The sequence below is a fragment of the Plasmodium sp. gorilla clade G2 genome (genome assembly GCF_900097015.1).
Source record: "Plasmodium sp. gorilla clade G2 genome assembly, chromosome: 5".
Taxonomy (NCBI): domain Eukaryota; phylum Apicomplexa; class Aconoidasida; order Haemosporida; family Plasmodiidae; genus Plasmodium; species Plasmodium adleri (nom. inval.).
This window is the reverse complement of record NC_041697.1, coordinates 271,381-297,500: the sequence shown is the minus strand read 5'-3', so window position 1 is coordinate 297,500 and position 26,120 is coordinate 271,381. Positions and strand designations below refer to the sequence as shown.

The 26,120-nt window shown below is 19.5% G+C and overlaps 5 protein-coding genes across 5 annotated transcripts in view; 2 read left to right on the top strand and 3 right to left on the bottom strand.

Moving 5' to 3' along the window:
* Window positions 1–6,797, bottom strand: part of PADL01_0507700 (conserved Plasmodium protein, unknown function) — a gene marked incomplete at both ends in the record, with an annotated part of 8,538 nt that extends 1,741 nt beyond the window's left edge. The window contains one exon of the mRNA XM_028685437.1: window positions 1–6,797. This exon is cut by the window's left edge and continues 1,741 nt beyond it. Coding sequence (XP_028536935.1) covers window positions 1–6,797 — 6,797 coding nt within the window.
* Window positions 6,798–9,239: 2,442 nt separating this feature from the next.
* PADL01_0507600 (single-stranded DNA-binding protein) lies at window positions 9,240–10,106 on the top strand (the record flags this gene model as incomplete). Its single annotated transcript, XM_028685435.1, has 1 exon — window positions 9,240–10,106. One exon carries the CDS (start codon window positions 9,240–9,242, stop codon window positions 10,104–10,106), a length of 867 nt encoding a protein of 288 aa, XP_028536934.1.
* A 638-nt stretch (window positions 10,107–10,744) lies between these two features.
* On the bottom strand, window positions 10,745–15,256 carry PADL01_0507500 (pre-mRNA-processing ATP-dependent RNA helicase PRP5, putative; the record flags this gene model as incomplete). Its single annotated transcript, XM_028685434.1, has 1 exon — window positions 10,745–15,256. One exon carries the CDS (start codon window positions 15,254–15,256, stop codon window positions 10,745–10,747), a length of 4,512 nt encoding a protein of 1,503 aa, XP_028536933.1.
* A 1,136-nt stretch (window positions 15,257–16,392) lies between these two features.
* PADL01_0507400 (conserved Plasmodium protein, unknown function) lies at window positions 16,393–17,205 on the bottom strand (the record flags this gene model as incomplete). The annotated part of the gene is made up of 1 exon (XM_028685433.1): window positions 16,393–17,205. One exon carries the CDS (start codon window positions 17,203–17,205, stop codon window positions 16,393–16,395), a length of 813 nt encoding a protein of 270 aa, XP_028536932.1.
* Window positions 17,206–18,143: 938 nt separating this feature from the next.
* On the top strand, window positions 18,144–25,745 carry PADL01_0507300 (guanidine nucleotide exchange factor; the record flags this gene model as incomplete). The annotated part of the gene is made up of 1 exon (XM_028685432.1): window positions 18,144–25,745. One exon carries the CDS (start codon window positions 18,144–18,146, stop codon window positions 25,743–25,745), a length of 7,602 nt encoding a protein of 2,533 aa, XP_028536931.1.
* Between the last annotated feature and the right edge of the window lie 375 nt (window positions 25,746–26,120).

The following is a 26,120-nucleotide window of genomic DNA, read 5'->3' as shown; positions in this document are numbered from 1 at the left end:
TCATCATCATCTTCCACTTCCTCTTCATCATCTTTAAACTCTTCTTCCCCCTTCATAACTATTTCCTTACCTTGTTTCATTTTACTTTCTTTTTCTTTGTTGATAACATTATATGCCCCTCCCTCTTTAGAGACCATATTAAGAGTTGGATATTTTTGTTTCACATCGTGTTTCATTTCACGTGCTTGATCTAACTGATCTCTTTCTAAATTAAACAATTGTTCTTTTGTAAAATATTGTTGATTCATTTCATTTTTTAAGTTTAATGTATTGAAGTGTCCTTTTTCTTGATTGACAATAGCATTATCCTTATTATGACTATTCATAATAGTATTCTCTTTATTTTTTGATAATTGTTGAGGTATATTATTTACATTGTGTATGTGATTTATAAAATTATTATTATTATTATTATTATTATTACTATTACTATATGATTTAATATTGGATTGGTTCATAGGATATCCATTTTTATTATTAATTATATTATTCACATTTGTATTTTCAGCTAAATTATTATTTATCAAGACTACGTCTATATTATTATTTAAATTTTTTATTGGTAATTTTTTTTCTTCATATTTAATAGATGGAGTATCGATTGTTGATTTATTAGATATAGTATCATTTATATATGAGAGTTTATTGTTTACTTGTTCATTTTTATTTTCTTTATAAGTCTTCTTTAAAAAATTAGAAGACATATTTTCTGGTTTATTTAATGAATATTGATTATTATGATTACTATCACCTTTTTTATTTATTTTGAAATATTCACTATTACAATAGTTATTAATATTATTAATATTATTTATATTATTTATATTATTAATATTATTGTTATTATAAACATTGTTCATATTATAAGGTTTATTATATTGTGTAGGTGATTGAGGGATATAATTTGTATTATCACTTTCTTTTTCTTTCATTGGATTTATAGATACTAGATTATTATTATGGATATAACTGTAATGATTACTATTTATATTGTCATTATTACTTATGTTATCACTTTTATTTATATCATACATGTTATTATAATTTTTGTTATTGTTCAATGTGTCGTTCATTTTATATGAAGAGACTAATTTAATTTGTTTATCACAATTGTCTTTATCTATATAACCATTTTGAAAATATTGTTTTTTTGTCTCTTCTTTTTCAAGGTTGTATGAATTTTTTGTATTTATATTTTGCATATGATCAGAATGATTAATATGTTTATAGACATTATTATATGATAAATTATTAATTGATGCATTTTTTGAAATTGAAGGAATATCACATGTCTTTCTTTTTTGTATATGTGTATTCATATTAGGTTGAATATGATTTTTATATTGATTTGTTGTTAAACCTTGAATGGAATTATTATATGATGCAATTTTTTTTTTATTTATATTATTTCTTATAAATGTTAAAGGTGGAAAAGGAACTGCAGAATCTTTTGATAAGTTTATGATATTACTTGATTTATAATTATTTGGATGTAATATATAAATTTCTTTTTTTTTTTTTTCTTCATTTTTTGATATGTTATTATAAGTAGCAGATTTAGATCTTATATATGTGGACATATTATATGTATCTTTACTTACATTGTTAGTAATTATATGACCAATATTTTTATTATTCATAGATTTATTATTTGTATTCATAATGTTTACATGTACATTTTCTGATTTCTTATTTTCCTCTACATTATCATAATTTAATCCAAAAAAGTTTAAAATCATACTAGTAAAAGATTTGTTTACATTTTTTTTTTTTTCTGTCAAATGATGATTTGTGTTATTATCATTTTTTATATTACTCTGCTGTTCAGAATTATAATTATTATTATTACTATTATTGTGGTTATTATTATTGTTATTATTATTATTATTGTTGTTATTATTATTGTTGTTATTATTATTGTTGTTATTATTATTGTTGTTGTTGTTATTATTATTATTATCATCATCATCATTATTATTATTATTATTATTATTCCCTTCTTTGTCGTCATCTTCCTTTTTTCTGTCCACATTAAACATTTCATCATTTGCACTGTTCTTGATCCTACTTACCCCCTCTTCATCCTCTTTAAATATACAAGAATTTAATAAGTTACTAGGACGTCTTCTATAAAAAATATTATTACAAGTAAAAGAATTATTATCATTATTATAAATATCTTTATCTTGTGTAGTAGTTGAACAAGTAAAACAGTTTGTTTTTAATACATTTTCTTTGTCGTAACTAAAATAATGAAATTTATTCTTTGTATCATTAAAAGAATAATTATTTATATTTTTATTAACATTCACGTTGTCATTTGGTATTTTATAATTAAAATCTTTTTTATCCTTATTATTATTAGAAGAAATATTTTCAATATCGATAGGTGTTGTTTTTGATTTTCTTAATTGATTAATATTATTTTGTTTATATATTTTAAAATCGACTATATCTTTATTAGAAAAATTTTGTTCACTGTATTGATTATTATGATCATTAGATGTATACATATATTTTTTATTTTCTTTTTCTTCAAAAGGGGAATGTAAATTACTTGTGATATTTAAATAATCTTCATGTTTTTTATTATCACACGATATATCTTTATTGTTATGAATATGTGACACTTCTCTTATTTCTTTTATATCTTTTATTTGATAAGAATTAAATTTCTTTTCATTTTTATTTTTAATATTATGCAAGTTTAATTTAGGTATCTTTATAGAATTTTTTATAAAAATAAAATCATTGTTATTATATGAGAGTTCAGATTCTTTTTTTGTATTTGAATTATTAACATTATTTATATGAATTGAATTTTTATTGTCTTTTATATTTATATCTGTTTGTGTCTCTTCATGTTCATTATTATAATTACCTTGTTCAGGATTAAAAATATTTTTATTAAAAGATATATCGTTTTTTATATTGCTCATTTGTTTTTCTTGATCATTTAAAATAAATTGATTATTCTTAATGTTGTTATTAAAAGTATTATTTTCTTCTTCAAGATAATTTTTTTTGAAAAGAACAATGTTATTAGTATGAACAATATTTATATTATTATTATTATTATTATTACTTTTATCTTTATTATGTAAATAATTTGGTATTATTGTTGTATGACTCTTTTTAGATACATTAAAATTATGAAAAGTATCTACATTATTGTTGTATTGATTTATATTTATGGTATTCATTTTTTTATTTTCTTTTGATAAGGTCAATGGATTAGTTATATTTTCATACATATCATTATTCTCATTCTCTTTGATTAGATGATTGTTATAGATGCTTAAAGTTTTGGTACCTGAAAATTCATCTGGATTTGTATCTATATTATCTGATATATTATTATTAAATGACATATTTTTTAAAGGTGTATCTATTATTTTATTACATATTATATTATTAAAATTTTGGAAATTATTTGTTTCTTGAAATATCTGATCTTTTTCCTTTACATTGTTTTGAGAATACTCCTCCTTTGTAGCATATTTATTCATATTTAAAATGTTTGAGGTTTTTTCATTTGTTTTTTTGGATATATCCTTTGATAAGGAATGTATATAATTAATATTTTGATTACTGCATGTATTGTTATATATATGATTATGGATGTAGTTATTATTATTATTATTATTTATGTGAATATTATTTTCTTTGGTTATATGATTAGATTCGTTTTTCTTTATATACGAATTATCATTTAACGTTAGTTTATTACCTTGTAGTTTAATATTAACATATTTAATATTATTATTATTATTGTTATTACTTTTTTTTCTTTTATTATTAGTAAATATATTATTCATACAACCAGTAATAGGCTCATCTGTTATATTATAATCAATATTTGATGTATTCATACAACTAGATTGTTCATATGGTTGTATATTATTTTTTTGGGGGGATGATATTAAAAGCTCAAAATATTTAGCTTCCTTATTATTATTATTATTATTATTTAATAAATATTGCATGTGTTGATCACTCTCTTGAATCATATCACTTTTATGGTGGTTAATTTTTTTTAATGGCATTTTATCTTCTAAATTAATTTGATGACTACATGATAAAGAATTATTATTTTCATATAAACGAGGAAATGTTATATGTTTGTCTGACCACATGTCTTTATTACTATGATAATTATTTGGAAGAATATTATTATTGTTATAATTTTCATTATTATTTAATATTTTTTTTTTGTCATTTTCATAATTTTCTAAATCATTTTTGAAATTTGTTGTATCTTCTATATATACATTTTGTTTTTTTACATTTTTTTGTTTTACATTTTTTTGTTTTACATTTTTTTGTTTTACATTTTTTTGTTTTACATTTTTTTGTTTTACATTTTCTTTTTTCATATCCATATATAATGAATTATTCATAAGAGGATATATATTGCCTACACTATGATTATAAGAGTGACAATTCCCTTTGACATTATGTTCTAGATTAATATTATTATTATTATTTAATTTGGATGTAGATATATATTTGTTTTGTTTGTTTGATTTTTTGTTTGTTTGATTGATTTTTTGATTTTCTTTTATCATAACATTATTATCATCATAAGAATTATTTAATATCTTAGACGATTTTTTTGATATCAAACTAATATTTTGTAAAGATATTTTTTTTTCATTTTTTTTTTCATTTTTTTTTTTATTTATCTTTTCATTTATCTTTTCATTTTTATTTTCTTGTGTGTTATTATAATTTCTTAGACTTTTGACCCACGAATAATCTTCATTCAATGAGTTCATATGAAATAAATCAATTTTTTTTTCTATAGAGAATTTTGATTTCTTTCTAATATTATATTTTTCATTTTTCTTGTTCATAACATTGTTTAATAATTTTTTATAAACTAATATTTTATCATCAATAATATAATTTTTATGCATGTTGTTTAAATCTATGTTATTTTCATCCATATTATAATCTTCATAATTATTACATATTCCATCTTCACATCTTTCATTTGTATGATTATTCTTTTGTTTTATATTATTATTATGTTGTATGCATTTTAATTTATTCATATTATATATATCATCCATATCATCTATATAATTTATATCATTTATAGAATTTTTTTGTAATTCTATTCTTGTAAGGGGTCCACATAAGGTAGTGCAGCATGTATTTGTACTAGTTCTCCTTTCTTTATTTTCATACATTTTTTTTTTTATCATCATATGATGATTATTAATTTTTTCTTGTAAACTTTTTTGAGCACTTAAATTTTTTATAAAAGAAGAAACTGTATGTCTTTCAAAATTTGGTATGATTTTTTTTTTATTATTTGTTGATACATTTGTACCTGTTTTTAAATTAAAACATTCATTTTCTATTATTTTGTTATTATATATATCTTCATCCTTTGAATTATTAAAAAAATTACCACAAGAAAAATTACATACACTTGCTGATTTGATAAATTTTCTAGTAAAACACTGTGGATTATTTATAGAAAAAACAGAAGAGCATTTCTTCTCTTCTTCTCTCTCATTATTTGTTTGTATATTATTAATTAGATTGCTTGTATGTAATTTTCTTCGTTCTTTAGTTTGATGGTTACAAGATTTGTCACCACATCTGTTTTGAACATAAGAATGTATATTATTATTATTATTATTATATGTATTATTATTCATATAATTATGATTAGTTTCTATATTTATTCTATCATCTTTTTGATTTTCTTGATTGTTTGAAAAACAAAATATGTTATTCTTCCTGTTTGAATAACATAAACCATTATAACTATCTACATTCTGTTCATCATCATAATAATAACATTCATTGTTTTTTATTTCATGTTTGTTATTTAATTTTATAATGTTAGTATCTTTTCTTTTGGTGTTATATATATTTTTTTTTTTGTCATCTCTTATGTTACCTCCTCTTATGTTATATTTTTTGTCATTTCTTTTTTGTGTCTTCTTAGATGCATGATTATCTAACTTTTTTTTTGTTTGTGTGTTTCCTTTCAAATAAGAGTTGCAATTTATATTAGAAAAAAAATTGTTTTCTTTATGTGTGTTTGAGAAGGAAGAATCACCAGAAGTATTTGTTGTAGAAGAATATGCTGACAGAGATGAGGAGTTTGACAATGAACTTAAATGTGTAGAGAATTTCTTTTCTTCATTTTTATTAATCAAATTATAACAACTATTATAAATATTATTATTATTATTATTATAAATATTGTTATCATTTATATTGTCATTGATTATAATGTCATTGTTTATATTATCATTGTTTATATTATCATTGTTTATATTATCATTGTTTATATTATCATTGTTTATATTATCATTGTTTATATTATTTTCATTTTGAGAAGAACTTTTATTTTTTTTTTTGGTATGATCTTGAATAATATTATATGCCTTATTTTTATTCAACAATTTTGTTTTTAAATTTTTTATATATTCATTTTTTTTTAGTAAAATATTTTCGGCTGATTTTTTATATATGGAAGGAACATGTTTCCAATTATTACAAGTAATTAATTTTTCTATTTTTTCAATTTCTATTTTTAATAAATATGTAGCACTTCTGAATGATATATTATTCAATAATTGTATTTCTTTTATAAGTTTTTCTGAGTTTAAAAAATTATTTATTAATATATTTTTATCTATCATTTTATCACTTTCATTATCTATATCCTTTCTTTCTATCTTACAACTTTTTTGCCTCATCTTTTTTTCACCTGTAAGAAGTTCTTTTTTGCTTCTGATCAGATCGACAATATTGTTACAAGTATTACTCATATGGGGTGATGGTATTACCAAAAAAAAAAAATTAAATTTATAAATAAATAAATATATATATATATATATGTATATTTGTTACATATAATAAAGAGGATTTATTTTTATATATATATGCAACTTAATAAAGTGTCTTTTCCTTTTAGACTTTTACACAATATATTCAAAAAGGAAAAAAAGAAATGCCACTCTTTTTTTTTTTTCTTTTTAAACAAAAAAATATATATATGTATATATATATATATATATAATAATTATATATCACACATATATGTAAGTATTCATTTTTATATTCACCCCTAAAAAAAAAAAAAAAAAATATTAGAAAAAAGTATTTTTCTTTTCTTTTCTTTCTTTTTTTTTTTTTTTTTTTTTTAATGGTTGTACACAATAAAAAAAAAAAAAAAAAAAAAAAAAAAAAAAAAGTTTTTTTAAAATACGAACAAAAAAAATTTTAAATATTTAAAGAGAACAAGATATCTTTATATCATGACAATGTTTATTTTCAAAATAACAAAAAAAAAAAAAAAAAAAAAAAAAAAATACACATATATATATATAATATATATATATTATATATATTGTTTATTTATATATTCTCTAATAGGTAAAAAAGAAGAAAAAAAAGAAGAAAAAAAAAGTGCACTAATATATTTTGATATTTATATGTAATATTAAATAATAAGAACTTTTCTATCATACATTTTTTATTACAACTAAGAATTTTATATGCTTTTTGAATAGACCAATTATTATATTGAAGGGGAATATGTAATATGTATATAATAAATATTTATATTACACATATAAATAAATATATAATATATATATATAGTGCATATAAGCCACCTTCAAAATGTATATACAATTAGCAATAAACAAAAAAAAAAAAATTAATATTCTTTTTTTTTTTTTTTTTTTTTTTTTTTTTCAAGTATCATTGATAAGACAAATGATATAATGTGTAATAAATATATCATAGCTTAGTTAAAATAACTTTTATATATATTTAAAATTTTTTTTCATTCAATTTTTTTTTTTTTCTTTTCATCCTTTTCTTATATGTATGTAAATGGAGAAATGTTTTTATATTTGTATATTAAATATATATTATATATTATATATTATATATTTCTTTTTCTTTTTTTTTTTTTTTCTTTTTTGATGATACACATGTGCTGCACTTCAATGCAGTTCTTCATTTTAAAAGGAAAGACTGTGATTATCATAAAGTTATTTATTTATTAATAAAAGGAGAAGATTCAATGGGATAAATAAATAAATAAATATATATATATATTTATTAATATTTATATTTATTTATTTGTTTGTTTGCTTTGTTTCTCCTTTCCATTCTTTACTTTAATTCGGAATCATATATATAAACCATGGGGGGAAAAAAAAAGAGAAAAAAAAACTACATATGAATAATATTAACAGGAGTTAAATAAATAAATATATAAATATATATATCACATTTATAATCTTTTTAGTGAGGATGTAAAAAATAATTATATGTTTAGGATTATTCTCTTTAGATATATATATATAGTATAATTAAATGCCTTCTTTTTAAAATGAAGGGAAAAAAAAAAAAAAAAAAAAAAAAAAGGGAATGGTAAAAGAAAAAAATAAAACAAAATGAAAAGGTCACATAAATATAATATATATATATTATGTTATATATATATTATATATATATATAATATATGCTTAAATAATATAATTGGCTTTAATTATTAAGAAAATTTTCAAAGTCTGAAATAAATTAAATAATTTCTTCTTCACTTATATAATATTATTATTACATATGTATATATTCATATATTACATTTTATCTCCTACCAATTAGCCCAGAAAAAAAAAAAAAAAAAAAAAAAAAAAAAAAAATAGAACTAGAACTACTGTTCGGCTTTGTTATATTAATCAAAAAGGCCAAAAAAAAAAAATAAATAAATAAATAAAAAAAATAAGTTAATAATAATAATAAAAAAAAAGAAAGAAAAAAAAAGTCATTTCGAAACTATGAGAAATATGTGATTTTTATAATATATTATTTATTTTGTATCATATCCTTTATTCATTTAAAAAATATATATATATATATTTATATATTTATCCTTTTAGTGTTACAATATATATATATATATATATTAAATGAATAACTACACACAGTAACATAATATAATTTGAAAGAATGTAATAAAATATAATTAATTATAATATTATGAAAATATTAGAATAAATTACATATATAAATTGAATTACATATACAAATCCAAGTACATACATATATATATATATATATATTTATATATTTATATATTTATATTTATATAGTTCCCTTCTTTTGGTTATTATTTTATTTCCTTTTTGAAGCCTGTATGTGTATTACATAATATATATACACATATACATATATATATATATATATTCAAAAGAATGTTATATATATTTTTATCACTAGTAATATATTTCAATTATGTGTTCTACTCCACATATGGTTATATAATAGGTGATGTAAAGGTACATCAATTAAATAATATAATAAATAAGAGGATCATAAAAAGTCGAAAAGTAAGTATGTTCAAAATAAGTTTACAAAATGATTTTAACTATGAAAACAAAAGGTTTTATAATAATATGAATAGAAATGTAATGAATGAAAAATCTTTAAATAAAATAATGTTAATAGGAAGAGTAGGAGGAGAACCAGATATAAAAATATTGAATGGTGGTGATAAAGTAGCAACATTTAGTTTAGCAACGAATGAATTCTGGAGAGATAGAAATACTAATGAATTAAAATCTAAAACTGATTGGCATAGAATTGTTGTTTATGATCAAAATATTGTTGATTTAATTGATAAATATTTAAGAAAAGGTAGAAGAGTATATGTTCAAGGATCATTACATACAAGAAAATGGTATGGTAATGATGTAAATAATCAACCTAAACAAATAACAGAAATTATTTTATCATATAATAAAGGAGATTTAATATTTCTAGATGATAAAAGAAATTTTATTCAAAGAAATAATACAAATAATATAAATGCTGAAAATCAACAACATATAAATAATGATCACATTAATAATGAACATATAAATAATAATGATAATAATAATAATACTAATAGTAATGATTTCATTCCTTTAACTGCAAATGATAAAATTATAGAAGATAAAGAATTTAATGATACCATAGATGATAACAATGAAGAAGATAATTTTCAATCAAACAATGATACCTTTGACAAACATGAGGGAATATATGACAAAATGAATGTCCAAGAATTTGAAGAATGATTATATAATATATTATAAAAGTGTAATATATATATATATAAATTATATGTTTATATATTATTTATATATTTTTATTTTCATTTCCAATAAAAGTCATATCTTTCTCTTTGTTTTTGTGCATATATAAACACACATACATATATATTTACATATATATATTTTTAATATGTATGTGTTTTATTTTTTTTTATTTTTTTGTCTTAAAATTTTGTTATACCCTACAATTAGGAGAAAAAAAAAAAAAAAAAAAAAAAAAAAAAAAAAAAAAAATTCAATAACTGAATGGTGTAAAATTCCAGCCATTCGAAATAACTACAAAAATATCAGTATTATGGTTTAAAAAAATAATATGATATGTACAAACAAATATATATATATATATATATATATATGTTATATGAAGAAATAAAAATATGCATATAACACATATTTTATGTATGTATCACTTGAAAAAAAAGTTAAATATATATCACAATAAAAAAAAAAAAATAATAAATAAATAAATATATATATATATATATATAATTATCTAGATATGTAGTACATGTAATTAAATAAAAAAAATGAGATATTACGGTTATGCATTTTTTTATATATATATATATTTTTACTTTCTGTTTAATTTAAAATTTTTGTTGTTATTGGGGTGCTGCCCATCCAGTTGAACCTCTTTTACCTTTAATATTACAACTAAGCATAAAAGTATTTAATAATGAGTTGAGTTCATTTCTAGCTATTTGTATTTGATTATATGTATGTGCTATAATTTCTATATGTAATTGTTTAGTATCTAATAAGAAATTTTGTTTATTTGGTTGTGAAGGATTAGAATATTGTCCTTTAATTTGACATGTAGCACCTGACATATCAGCTATTTTTGCTAATACATCTTTATGTGATATTTTTAAACGTACATGTTGTGGATAATTATTAATATAGAATTCTTCTAATATATTATTATCTTCTGTTATATATGTATGTGGTAAATATGGAGAATATTTTTTCATATTTTTTGTTCTTAATGCACTTAATAACATATTTCTTTGTATACTTTGATTCATAGTATCTGATTGTATTTTATTTTGTATTAATTTATTTTTGATATCTTCTTTTGTTTTATTAAAAATTAATTTTTTTTCTTTTTCATCTTCTATATGTTCTGTTGCTTTTAAAGCTTCTTTTTCAGCTATTTTATCAAATTCTTCATACTGTGCATTTTTTAAAATTTTATCATGATTTTCTTGAAGCGTTAAGAAATTATAAGTCTTCATTAATTCATTAATTTTTTTTGCTTTTAAAGATAATTCCATTGTATCATTCATTTTGATTCTTTGTATTTCTTGTTCGACCTTTGTAATATCTGTAAATTGATTATTTGTATTTTTCTTATCATTTGTATAATTTTTTTTGTTCATATTTTTAGAACCTGCAACATTTTTATCTTCAAAAGTATTATTATTATGAATATTATGTTGTGTATATAAATTTTTTGAATCTTTATTGTCTTGAGAATTATTAAAATTTTTATTGTAGTCCAAATTGTTTTCATTAGAATCAATATTATTGTTATGTTCTAGATTATCAACAAGTTCATCATCTAGTTGTATATTTTCTTTATCATCATTTTCTTGTGTATATCCTAATTCTTTTTTTGCTAATGCTATATCTATTTGCTGTCTAGATTTTTCATCTGGAGTAAATTTATAACCTTTACCTTTATAACCCAGATTTTTATATTTTGCTTTTTGTTTTTCATTGATACTATTAATATTGGTATATTCAATAATCATATTTTCTAACTCTTGTGGTATATCTATAGTTTTATTTAAATAATATATATTATTTTTTAATAAATTATATATATCATATGCTTTTGAATATTCATCTGGTAATATAAATGTATATGCATATCCAATATTATTAGATCTTCCAGTTCTTCCAATACGATGTATATAATCTTCAATATGATCAGGACATTGATAATTAATTACAAGAATAATATTTTTGATATCAATACCTCTAGCCATAACAGATGTAGCTATTAAGATTTTATTCTCTTCTTTTTTAAATTTTTCTAAGGTATATTGACGATCTGTTTGATTCTGTCCTCCATGTAATACTAATAAATTATAATCATATTTATATAATTCTAAATATAATAAATCTGCTTCTATTTGTTTATTTACAAATATTAATATTAAACCATAATTTATCCATTCTCCTAAAAGTTTTAATAAGCGAAATACTTTTTTTGATTCTTCAATTATTTCAACAAATTGATATATATTATTATTTGTTTTTCCTTTTTCTCCTACAATTATTTCTATCGGTTTATATAATAATTTCTTTGCCATATTTTGTATATAATTTGGAAAGGTAGCTGATATCATAGCTGTCTGTTTATCTTTTCTACAATTTCTTAATATATTATATATTTGTGATTCAAATCCTAAATCTAATAATCTATCAGCTTCATCTAAAACAACAAAGGATACACGATTTAAATTTGTAACTTTACAATTACTTACAGTTAATATATCTATTATACGTCCAGGTGTTCCCACTAATATTTCTACTCCTTTTTTTAATCTCTTTAATTGTCTAGATATATTTGAACCACCATAAACAGCTAATATATCTATATCTACAGCTTTACAATATATTTTCGCTTCGTTTTTTACTTGTATACTTAATTCTCTTGTAGGAGTTAAAATAATTGATATTGGTCCATCATTATTTCTTAATGGCTCTTGATGTAATACATGTCTAATTAAAGGGAATAAATATGATAATGTTTTTCCACTTCCAGTTTCAGCTATAGCTATAACATCACGTCCACACATTAATGCAGGTATTGTTTGCATTTGTATATTATACATTTTTTTAAAATTTTTTCTTTCTAATATTTGTAATATTTTTGATGGTAATCCACATTGATAAAAATATTGTATTGGACGTGGACAATTTTTTCCTCGAACTATTATATTTCCATTATTTTTTCTAAACATTTCAACATCACTATCTTTCATATTTGTTATTTCTTTAACCTGTACATAAATATTTTTTTTTATAGGTACATAATCTATTTCATCATGATTTACTTCTAATATTTTCTTATTCATTTTTTTCATACCATTCTCTTCATAATTTAATTCACTTTTATTACTACTTAGACATTCCTCTCTATTATCTGTATCATCTGAACTATTAAATGATATACTTAATTCTTTATTCAATTTTTTATTTTTTGAATCTCTTAAATTAAATTCATTCACATTATCATTTTCATTTCTTTTCATATCTTCTTCTGTTTTTTTTTTAAGTTCTTCTATAAATAATTTGTGAAACGTGTCTTCATCATCACAATGAGTATATTCATCACAATAATTATTATTTGTATTAATCGTCTTATTATTATTCTTATATGTTTTTTCTAGATCTTCTTGTGTATTCACATTATTATTATTATAAATATTTTCCTTTTCAACATTATCTTTTTTTTCTTTTCTATTATCTTCTTTTATTTCTTCATTATTTTTAGGGTTAATATAATGTTCATATTTATGTTTATTCATATCATATGTATATATTTCATCTAACGTTATAGTTTGTTTTACATTTTTATTTTCTTCTTCCCATGCTTCTTCTATTTCTTTCATATAAAGATCCAGAGCATCTTCATTGGTATTATTATTTTGAACAAGCAGTAAATCATCACCATTATTATCATAACTATTATTATTATTTTCTTCCTTCATTTTATGATTTTCCTTCATTTTACGATTTTGATTTATTTTGTTTTTATTTTTTTCCTCTTTTTTTTTTTTTATATCAATTTTATAATTATTGTCATCGACATTTTGTATCCTTATGTTGTTTTCATTTTTCATGTCAAATATTTTTTCTCTTGAATTATCAATATCATCATCTTCGTCATTCATAAATATATTTAAATTTGTTATTTTATTAACCTTAGTATTTAAAGTAAATTTTGTATGTTTTTCATTTGTTGTGTCATATGTTGTGTCATTTGTTTTTTTTATTTTTCGAGCAAATAATTTTAATCTTTCTAATCTGCTTAAATTATTATTTTCTGTAGTTGTATTATCTTTTACATCAGATATTTTCTCTTTTTCCTTTTCAATTTTATTTTCTTCACATATTCTTTGGTTTTCTTTTGACATGTTATTCATATTGATAGGTGTTTCACGTGTTTTATGTGTTTCATGTGATTCGTTTATATCTTCATTTGACATATCTTTATTATTATTATTATTATTATTATTATTATTGTTGTTGTTAACTTCATTCGATTCATATTTATGATAATTTTTTTTTTTTTTATCATCCTTTATATAATCATGATGATATGATTTTCTCTTCTTATCACGTTCTTTTGTATCCTCATCATAACTACTATAACTACTACTATTACTATCTCTTTTTTTTCTTTTTCTTTCTTTTTCATACGAATCTATTTTTTTATGTTTTTGTTTGTCTCTTACATTTATTGAACCCTTACTAGAAGAACTACTACTTGAACAACTTTCAAGATGATCGTCATCGTCATAATCATCTGTATGGTGATATCTTCTTTTTCTTTTCTTTTCTTTTTCTTTTTCTTTTTTCTTTTTATCTTGATATTTATAATATTTTTTATTTCTTTCATTATAATAATCAGATCTGTTACTATCATCACTTTCATCATCATTAGAAGAATAATCATAACTTCTTCTTTTACTTTTTTTATCTCTACGTTCATAATATTTCTTTTTTTTTTCGTCTAGATATTTTTCACGATTAATATGATGATAGGATGATTTTTTCTTATATGCATAGGAATCATATTCATCCGTTTTATGATCATTATATATTTTATTTTTTATTTTATTATAAGAATCATCAACACTATATTTTCTAGAATCCCTTTTTTTTTTTCTCCTATCTTCCTCTTCATTATTATAACTATTATCATAATATGTGTTCTTATCAACATCTTTTTTTTTACTATGACTTCTGTTATCTTTTTTTAATGCATCATCACTATCATCAGAATCATGTTTTTTTATTTTTACATCCACATCCTTATCTTTGTCATTCTTCTTTTCTTCTTTATTATCTTTATATATGTAGTTCAAAATATTGTACATGTTTTATAGACTTATATAAAAGAATACTTATTTGACATTATATCTTTTTATAAAAAAAATAAAATAAAATAAAAATAAAAAAAAAAAAAAAAAAGAGGGCTTCTCACAATATTGTTTTTATATGTATTAAAAAAATGAACATATAAATAAATAAATATATATATATAAAACAAATGGATTTGTTACTACATAAAAAAAAAATATATATATTATATATATATATATATATATATATAATATTTATGCAATATTTATTTTTTATATATAATTATTTTTTATCCTTTTCGGATGAAAAAGTATAACAAGAGGGAAATTAAATTAAACCTTTTTTTATAATTCAATCATTAATTTTTATTATTTTATTTTATTATTTTTTTTTTTTATATTTTTTTTATATTTATTTTTTAACATCAATATTGAGATATTAATATGTTATATATATTATATATATTTATGTATATGTACTAATAATTATATTTCTAGAAACGGATAGGCGACAAAAAAAATAAAAATAAAAAAATAATGCAAACATGAAAGGGTTATATATATATATATATATTTTTTGATATATACTTTAGATGTATGAAATAAAAATTATTATACACATTTTTTTTTTTTTTTTTTTTTTTTTTTAAATTATATATTATATAAATTACTTTTATAATATGGTACCCCAAAAGGATTTTAAAAATATGTTATAGATGTATATATATATATATTTTTATTTTAAAAACATAGGAGGACAGAACTTGAAAAATATAACAAATATATATACAATATTATAAATAATTGAACTTTATTTATTCCTATTTATATAAAAATAAAAATAAATAAATAAATAAATAAATAATGTAATATTTTTACTATGCTAATTTTATTATTTAATTTAATTTGTTTTAAAAATAAAAAAAAAAAAAAAGTTCATATATATATAAAATATTCATATAAATATATAATTATATATGTATAATAAATAAAAAAAAATACAACGTTAATTACATATAAGGAATTAAAAGGAGTATCATAATATACCATCCATAAATAAATAGACAAAAAAAAAAAAAAAAAAGTATTATATTATATAACAATATCCTAATTTTTTTTTATTTAAAATGAAAAATACGTTTTTTCATATATTATGAATCTGAAGAATTACTAGAAGAAATATATTTGTTCTTTTTTTTTCTACTATGATAATTTTTTTCTCTTTTTTCTTTTTTAATTTTTTTTTTCTTGGAATTTATATATTTACGATGTTTTTCATCACCATCATGTGTGTCATTTGATATGTGTTTTTCTTTTTTTCTTTTAGAATGATGGTGTGAATGTTTTTTTTTATTTTTTGAATGATGATGAGAATGTTTTTTTTTAGATTTTGAATAATGATGAGAATGTTTTTTTTTAGATTTTGAACTATGATGAGAATGTTTTTTTTTCTTATAAGAATAGTCACTATGACTATTACTATTACTATCACTATTACTATTACTATTACTATCACTGTTACTATCACTGTCACTGTCACTATCACTATCACTGTTACTATCACTATCACTGTTTCTATCATCATCACTACTTATAAGTCCCAGATTTTTTCTTTCCTTTATATCATCCTCTTCATTATTGTTCATATTATTATTGATATCATATTTTTCTAAATTTATAAAATTTCTACATTGATAAGGTAAATGACCTATATGATTACAAACAGTACATGCGCCTGGAATTGTTGTTGATGTATTTCCTGTTAATTTAGAAAGATTAAATAGATTCTTTGCCTTTTCAACAATTTCTTCATCTTTCTTTTCTTTCTTTTTATTTATTTCTTCATAAGATGCATAGGGGTCATATCCCACTGAATTCTTCCATATTTCTGATGTTTTTAAGGAGGCTGAAACAGGAAGTCTGTTATCTGCTGGCATTCTCACTCTTCCACTTTTGCTCGGCATCTTAGTATATTTTCCATCTATTCAAAATTAAAATATTATCATAAACAATCAGATGACACAAGGTAATAAATAAATAAATATATACAAATAAACTTATGTATATAATTACATATATTGCTTTATATATTTGATTATATGCATCATTAAAAAAAAAAAAATAAAAAAAAAAAAATAAAAAATAAAAAAATAATAATAAAACTCTATAAGTTGACATACATATATATATATATATATATATATATATATATATATTTATTTATTTATAATATTAAATGGATTAATATAATCATATCATTCTTAATAACAAACTCATTTTTTAAAAATATCTCAAGAAGGAAAAAAATTTTTATATGTATTTTTTTTTTTTTTTTTTTTTTTTAAACATATTTACATATATTATTGTATATGGATATGATACATGCAACAAAATGCATAATAAATATTATTATATAAAAATATGTAAATATGAATAATATTATTACTTAGAAGGGGAAGTACCTATGAAATGAAATATATATTATAAATATATATATATGTTTAAATTTTTTTAAAATGTAAAACATACAACTAAATGATTCCAAAAAAAATATATTTTGTCACATATAAATAAATATATATATATATATATATATATATATATATATAACATTATATTTATATTATTTTTTTCTATCACGGAGAAATATTTAAAAATACGTTCCACAATATTATATATAGTTACAAATGTATATGTATTGATATTTCCTTTTTCACCTAAAGACATAAAAATATACATATATATATATATATATTTTCACATATAAAAAAAAAAAAAAAAAAAAGTGTAATAGTTCTACAAAGATATGTTTTTATAAAAGATTTAGTTTGTTTTTTTATTTTATCCATATTATTCATTTATATAATATATATATATATATTTATATATATAATATATCAATATGTATGAACAGGATGTTCAAGATAAAGATATTCATAAATATATTTTTCAGTTTATACCCAAAATAAGTAGCGGTCTAGATCATTATGCATGTGTTGCTTATTATAAAAATAAACCAAGTTTATTTACTTGGGGGGTAAATAATTGTAATCAATTAGGATTAGATATAAATATCAGATATGTTAATGACCCTACTATAGTTTCTTTTTTTGATAGTTTCATTGTTTCTTCAATCTGTTGTACGAAATATTCAACTTTTGTTTTAGTAAAGAAAAATGTTAATGATATAGGTTGTTCAATTTATTCCTTTGGAAAAGGTAATAATGGATTGTTAGGTTATAAGAAAAAAAGAGAATTACCTAATATTTTAGAAGAGGAGGAAAAAAAAAAGACACAAAAAATGAAAGAGCAAATGCTACAACAAGTAAACGATCCAATTAATAAAATGGTGTTGGGTGCCTTTGGAATAAAAAAAAAAAAAAATAAAAAAAAAAATAATAATAATAATAATAATAATAATAATTATTATTATGATGATGATGAAGAAAATAAAACAAATCATATTATTAATCCACATGATGAAAAAACTATACAAAATCCAAAATTTATTTACAATGAAGATAATTTTAAGAATGATATAAATTTCCAAAGAGAGAAAAATATTTATGATGACTACAATGTGTCTGGTGATGAAAGTCTTTTAAATTTTGAGGCAGATAATATTTCAAGCATACAAAATGATGACACAAAAATGGATGAAGATGTATATAATAAAACTATAAATGATGAAATGAATGAAGACACTCATTTGGATATTGATGAAGATAATAATTATAATGATGAAAAAAAAAAGGAAAAAATTAATATATATAAAAATAAAGAAAATTTATATTCAGATATAAAAGAGAATGATAATAAACATGATTGGTTTACTCCATTCCCTATGAAAATTATTTTCCCCAAAAAAAAAACAAAAATAAAATTTATTTCTTGTGGTGATATGCATACATTGGCTATCTGTACTAGTGGTGTTTTATATGCATGGGGTTATAACAATTTTGGTTGCATAGGAAATGGAACGAATAAAAATGTATATGAGCCAACAGCTATATTTTTAGAGCCTCCTTATGTTGACAGTGATGATAATAATGATGATAATAATAATGATGATAATAATGATGGTGTTCATTGTGGTGGTGGTGCTTACAAATTTCATAAAAAAAAAAATTCTATAGAATGGGATAGAAAAAAAAATGTAGTCATTCACTGCTCAGCAGGAAGTAAACATAGTCTTGCTTGTAACTTACAAGGACATATATATAGTTGGGGTTATGGAGGTAATGGTAGATTAGGTGTTGGTAATATAAAAAGTTATAATAAGCCTCAATTAATTAAAGGATTAAGAAATAAAACAATTCTTTATGTATGTGCTGGCACATCACATTCAGGTTGTATAGATTCTAATTACAATGTATATACATGGGGTAATGGTAAATTTTATAAATTAGGACATGGTAATGATGATATAGATATATATTATCCAAAATTATTAGAATGTTTAAATCGTAGTAAAAAAATATGTATGTTAAGTTTTGGTTGTTTTAATTCTTTAGCATTAAATATTAAAGGAGATGTATATGTATGGGGTACATTTAATATAACAAATAATTATGTTAATTATTATATATCCAAATTACCTAAGCAAATTAATACAAATTATAAATGTGTAGCTATACATGCTTCTACATATACATGCTTTGGAATTACGCTAGTAGGTGATTTAATTACCTTTGGAAGTTATAAAAACTACACATATACAAAAGAAATAGATGACAACGATTCAGATGATGATTTAATAAAATATTTAATAAACAATCAAGACGAAGACGAAAAATATGGCAGTGAGGATAATAAAGGTATAGACACAAATAAAAATGACATAATATCATCATATATTGTAAAAAAAAAGGATGAACATTTTGATATACATTATATAAAAGAAATGAGAGGGAAAATGTATATAAAAGATATTTTAACTCTTTTTTATAAGTTAGATAGTATGACATATTATCAAAATAAAATAAACAAACAGATTGACTCTGCTATTACATTGAACAATAATAATAATAATAATAATAATAATAGTAATTATAATAGTAATTATTATTATTATGGTGGGTATGATAATATGTCTAGCCCATATATTGTTAACATGTTTGAAAATAAAAAAGTTGTATTAAAATCTAAAGTGAAAATAATAGATGGAAGTGAGCATTTTACAGTATTTTTATTAGAAAGTGGGAAGGTATATACTGCTGGTTATAATAAAAATGGAGAAATAGGAAATGGAGAATTTAATTTAAAGAAAAAATTTGGAGTACCTATATTATTAAATATATGTGTAAATAAAATAATAAAAATAGCATGTGGATATAATTATGTATTATGTTTAAGTGATATGGGTTTAGTATATGGATGGGGTAAAAATGATAAGAGTCAATTAGGAATTGGTGTAATAAAAGATTTTTATGAACCTGTTCATGTAAAAAATTTGAAAAATGTGATAAATATATTTGCTGGATATGATCATAGTGCTTGTATTATAAATACTTTATTCGATAAGAATGATATAAATAATATAAATAATATAAATAATATTAATAACACATATGATGATAATAATTATAATTCAGAAAGATGTGGAGATCTATATATTTGGGGTAATGCTGAAAGTGGAAAAGTTGGATTAGGTATAGATTATATACAAGGATGTATATTATTACCTAGAAAAATTAATATAATAAATAAAATATATAAATGTTCATTAGGAAATAGTCATAGTTTATTTTTAACAAATAGTAATGAATTATATGCATGTGGAAGTAATAATAATTATAGGTTAGGATTATCTGAAAAAAGTAAAATGGGTTGTAATATTGTTAGTGTTCCAACTAAAATTATATTACATAATAATATATATATTAAAGATATATTAGCAGGAAATACATATAGTATAATATTATCAGTTGATGGATTTATATATATTTTTGGTGAACTCATAAAAAACAACAACAATAATAATAATAGTAATAATAATAATAATAGTAATAATTATAGTAATAATCATAATAATAATTATTATTATAGTAATAATATTATATTTGAAATTCCAACTTTATATAATCAAATTAATAATGTTAAATTTATATATGGTAAATATGAACATGTTTTTTTTCTTACTTATGATAATAAATTATTTGGTATAGGTAATAATAATAATTGTCAAATATTATGTAATAATGAAAAAGAAAATAATTATATAAAAACTCCTAAATTAATAACATATTTTTTAAAAGAAAATAATATTATTGAATCAGTTTTTTCTTTTCAAAATGCTACATTTATTCAATTCCATAATTCTGAAATATTTGTATGGGGTTATACCAATAATTATCATTTAGGAATTGGAATAAATAATAATCTAAAATATTTAAAACAACCTACGAAAATTATAAAAACGTGGTTAACATATGATGAAAAAGATATAAATTATAATTCAGAATCTAGTGATATCGAATTTGATGCAAATAATATTCATCATCATAATAATAATATTTATTATAATAATTATATAAAATATTTTGATCAAATTACTCTTGTTAAAAAAAAAATTAATAAAAAAGAACTCTTTCAAAATGATTTTACTTCTTTATCTTATTATGAAGAACAAATAGAAAATTTTATATATAATATATTAATATTCAATAATAATAATATTATAAATTGGTCTTATATACAAAATTTATTAAAAAAAGAAGAATATAATAATAGTATTGAATATATCAAACATTTTGAAAAAGACATAATTAATTTATATTCGAAACATATAGAATTCTTATTAAATTTAAATAAATATGAAAAACAATTTAATTATTTATATCTTAATTATCAAAATTTTATATTATCTAATATTGCTAATATGCAAGAACAGCATCTACCAACTATTTTATATTCTTCATCATCTACTTATATATTTGATCAAAACAGAATCAAATTACAACATTTTATATATATAATTCAACAGCAACCCATTTATTTAATAATCTTGTGTTTAATACATAATCATAAACATGTGAAAAATTTAAAAAATTTTAAAAATTTTAAAAATTTTAAAAATGTTTTATATGGAAAAAGAGATGATACCCATCCTGATAATCCAATTGATATATATCATAATAATATAAATCAGAAACATGTGAATAATAATTATAATATTATCAATTCGAATTATATTAATCATACATATAATTATGATCAGAATGATTCTTTACAAAACGATAGTTCAAAAAATATAAAAAATAAATATTCTTTTTATAAAAATAGTTCGAATATTTTATGTTCTTTTATTTTTGATTTATATGCTGATTTCAGAAATGAAAGAGTACGAAATATTTTTACCATTTTTTTAATAAAATTAGGTATAGAAGAAATAAAAAATTCTTTAAATGTTAATTCTATATTCAACATTGAGACATCCACATTTTTTATTCTAATACAAATGTTGTTCTTTAAAAATGAAATTCTAATAAATTTTTCTCATTGTTTAATAAATTTAAATAATTCCTATTCTTTTGTAACTTTATTAAATCAAATGTCAAGGAAGGTTCAAAAAACGAATCCTTCAGTAAACCACCAAGAAATATCCTATTCCAAAAATGTGGATCACACAAAAAAATATATTCAAACGAATAGTAATATGTATGATTCGGGTTATAACAATGGGTTATTAACAATAAATGATGCATATAATGAGCATATGATGGTAAATAAAAATATTCATGTAAAGAATTCAAATTATATGGATCTCAAAATGGATGAAACACACAACAATAATAATAATAATAATAATAATAATAATGATGATGATGATGATGGTGGTGGTGGTGGTAATAAAAATTTTAGTCATATAGAACACCAGTCTGGCTACAAACCAAATAAAAAAAAAATTAAAAATGGTGAACCTAATATAACCACCTTTATAGATAATCTAAATGATAACGAAAAAGATAAAGAATTTTCAAATTTTATTAAAGGTAAAACACAAAATGAGTCAGATAAAAAAAAAAAATTATTTGTTAATGATATATCGGGTTATAATTCATCTATACAATATGATATGCCTAATATAAATAATGAACATGAAAATATATATCAAAATAATATAAAACAAGATATACAATATGATAATCTACATGATATTAATGTGGAAATAAATTTTGTATGTATATTTCAAGAACTATGTAAAATATTTATGAATATAAAATTTCCAGATATGTTTAAAATGATTATAAAAGAATTATTTAAATATTTTATTATTTATGAAAAAAATATTAATGATGATATTAATCAAACAAATAAAATATATTTTTATCAAAATCATCATATAATATATATACCTTTTTTTAAACTTATACTTATGGCAATCATAAATCCAATATTAAAAAATATGGAAAATATTGCACACAAATTTTGTTACCCTATTATATTTCCTCATATTTTAAATATACGTAATAAAATTTGTGATTTCTTAGAAATTTTATATTTAAATAAATATGAATCTTTAAATGTATATAATCTAAATATAAATATATTATCTATTAAACATATATTTGAAAATACATTTATATCCTTCACTAATGTTATTAATAATATTTGTAATACTAATGAAGATATTTATGTAAATGCACACACAATTTTATTTAATTACCATTTAAATAGAAATCCCTATTATATACAATTAAAGCTTTTCCAAGTGTGCCATATTTTTAATTTATTCTTCAGATTTCAAAATTATCTAATGCTTTCTTTTAATGACCCTGCAATAGATATAGTCAACTTTTTCTATACATACAAAAATAATATGTCAGAGCAAAAACATAATGAGGTTGTCAATCATTTGATGTTGGACACAAACAATATGGATATGCAAGCAAAGGAGTACCATATGAATGCAACAGGTATGATAAAGGAGGATGCAAATATTCAAAGAGGAAAGGGTGGTTCTAAATTTGTTATAGATGAAGATAAGAAAAAAATTAAAAGTAAAGGAGGAAATGAGTCAATTTTAAGAAGAGAAAAAAATGATAAATTAAATGGTCGTTTTAATATGAAGGAAGGACAAAAAATGATAAGTGTGAATAATACTACTATTAGTGGTAATAATAATAATATCAGTGGTAATAATAATACTATTAGTGGTAATAATAATACTATCAGTGGTAATAATAATACTATCAGTGGTAATAATAATACTATCAGTGGTTATACCTGCCAATATAATATTTTGAATAATCCAACTTCTATCAATATCAACAGTAAGCATAATAATAATAATAATATGAAGAAAAAAATGAAGAGATTAATTTTTAATGAAGATGATATTGAATTTTTTATAAAATCCAAATTAATTTATAATATTAAACTAGATATTCGATTTTTATTAAAAGAAAAAAATATGAGTATTTGTGAATTCACAAAAATTCCTATGCCTCAATATATATGCTACCGTAAAAAAACGTTAATAGAAAATAATGAGTATTTATTTTCCATTATTCATAAATATAATTATGAAAAAAATAATATATATATAATATCTGAATGTTTAAAAAATAGTCCTATTTTAGAACATTGTATAGATACAAACAATTTAATATTAAAATTAAAATCATTAAAAATGAATTATATGTCTTTACAAGATCAAAAAGAAAATAACCTAATACATTTAATTAATAAAACTATCGATATTTTTTTATCTGATGAAATGATCTATTTCGAACTGTTAGATGAATTTCCAGATAATTTATCTATATATAAATTTAAAGATCAACAAATATTACAAAAATCTAAAATGAAACAAATTTATTTTGATATGTTACATAATACATATGATAAAGATTCTTTTTTTCAAGTGAAATGGAAAAATATTGCATTACAGATTTCATTAAATATATTAAGAAAAAAAAAACATATGAACTATTTAAAAAAATTATATGAAAAACAAGAATATATTCAAGATCTTATTATAAATTATCAACATAATATCAAAAAAGATATTCTCACTTTAAAAAAGGCTATTGTTTTTGTATCCAAATTATATATTGAAAAACCCATATTGTTACATTCAACATATTTTAAAAAAAATATTTTTTTTCTTGAATTAAAAAAAAAAAAAACATATTTCAAAAAAATTTTTAAATTACCATATAATTCATCCACAGTAAAGGTATACCAAATACAATATCTAATCAATAATAATATTCTCGCAAATATACATGAAACATTATATACACTTATTAATTATTTATCTATTGAAATTTTTTTTGATTTAAATAATATTATTAAATTCACTTTAATATTAACAAAAGATCAAAAAAATAATGTAATCAATCAACATACATTTACAGCCTCAGAAATTTATTCTATGTATAATTCATCACCTTATATATTATATCCTTTTTTTAAATATAATAAAACATATTTGTGTTCAATTACAGGTTTTCATTTTATGCACTTGCTTCACAATTTTGTGATAGACCTATACTGATTGTTATACATACATATATATATATATATAATTTATGTGTTTCCATTTGTGTTTATTTTTTTCTTATATTTTTTTAATTTTTTGTTTTTTATTTTTTGAATAACTGTTATTTGTTAATTTCAATTAAATTTTTAATTCATATTTAAAAATATATAAGTCTATATATATGTAAATATATATATTTCATTGCTCATTTAAAACGTTTATTAAAAATATGAAAAACTTATCTACATATTATTTTTATTTTGAAATTTTATTTTATTTTATTTTTTTCATATGAACTGTTTATATGTAGTACATATTATATATATATATATATATATATATATATATATATATATTTATTTATTTATTTATTTATATATATGTTTATAT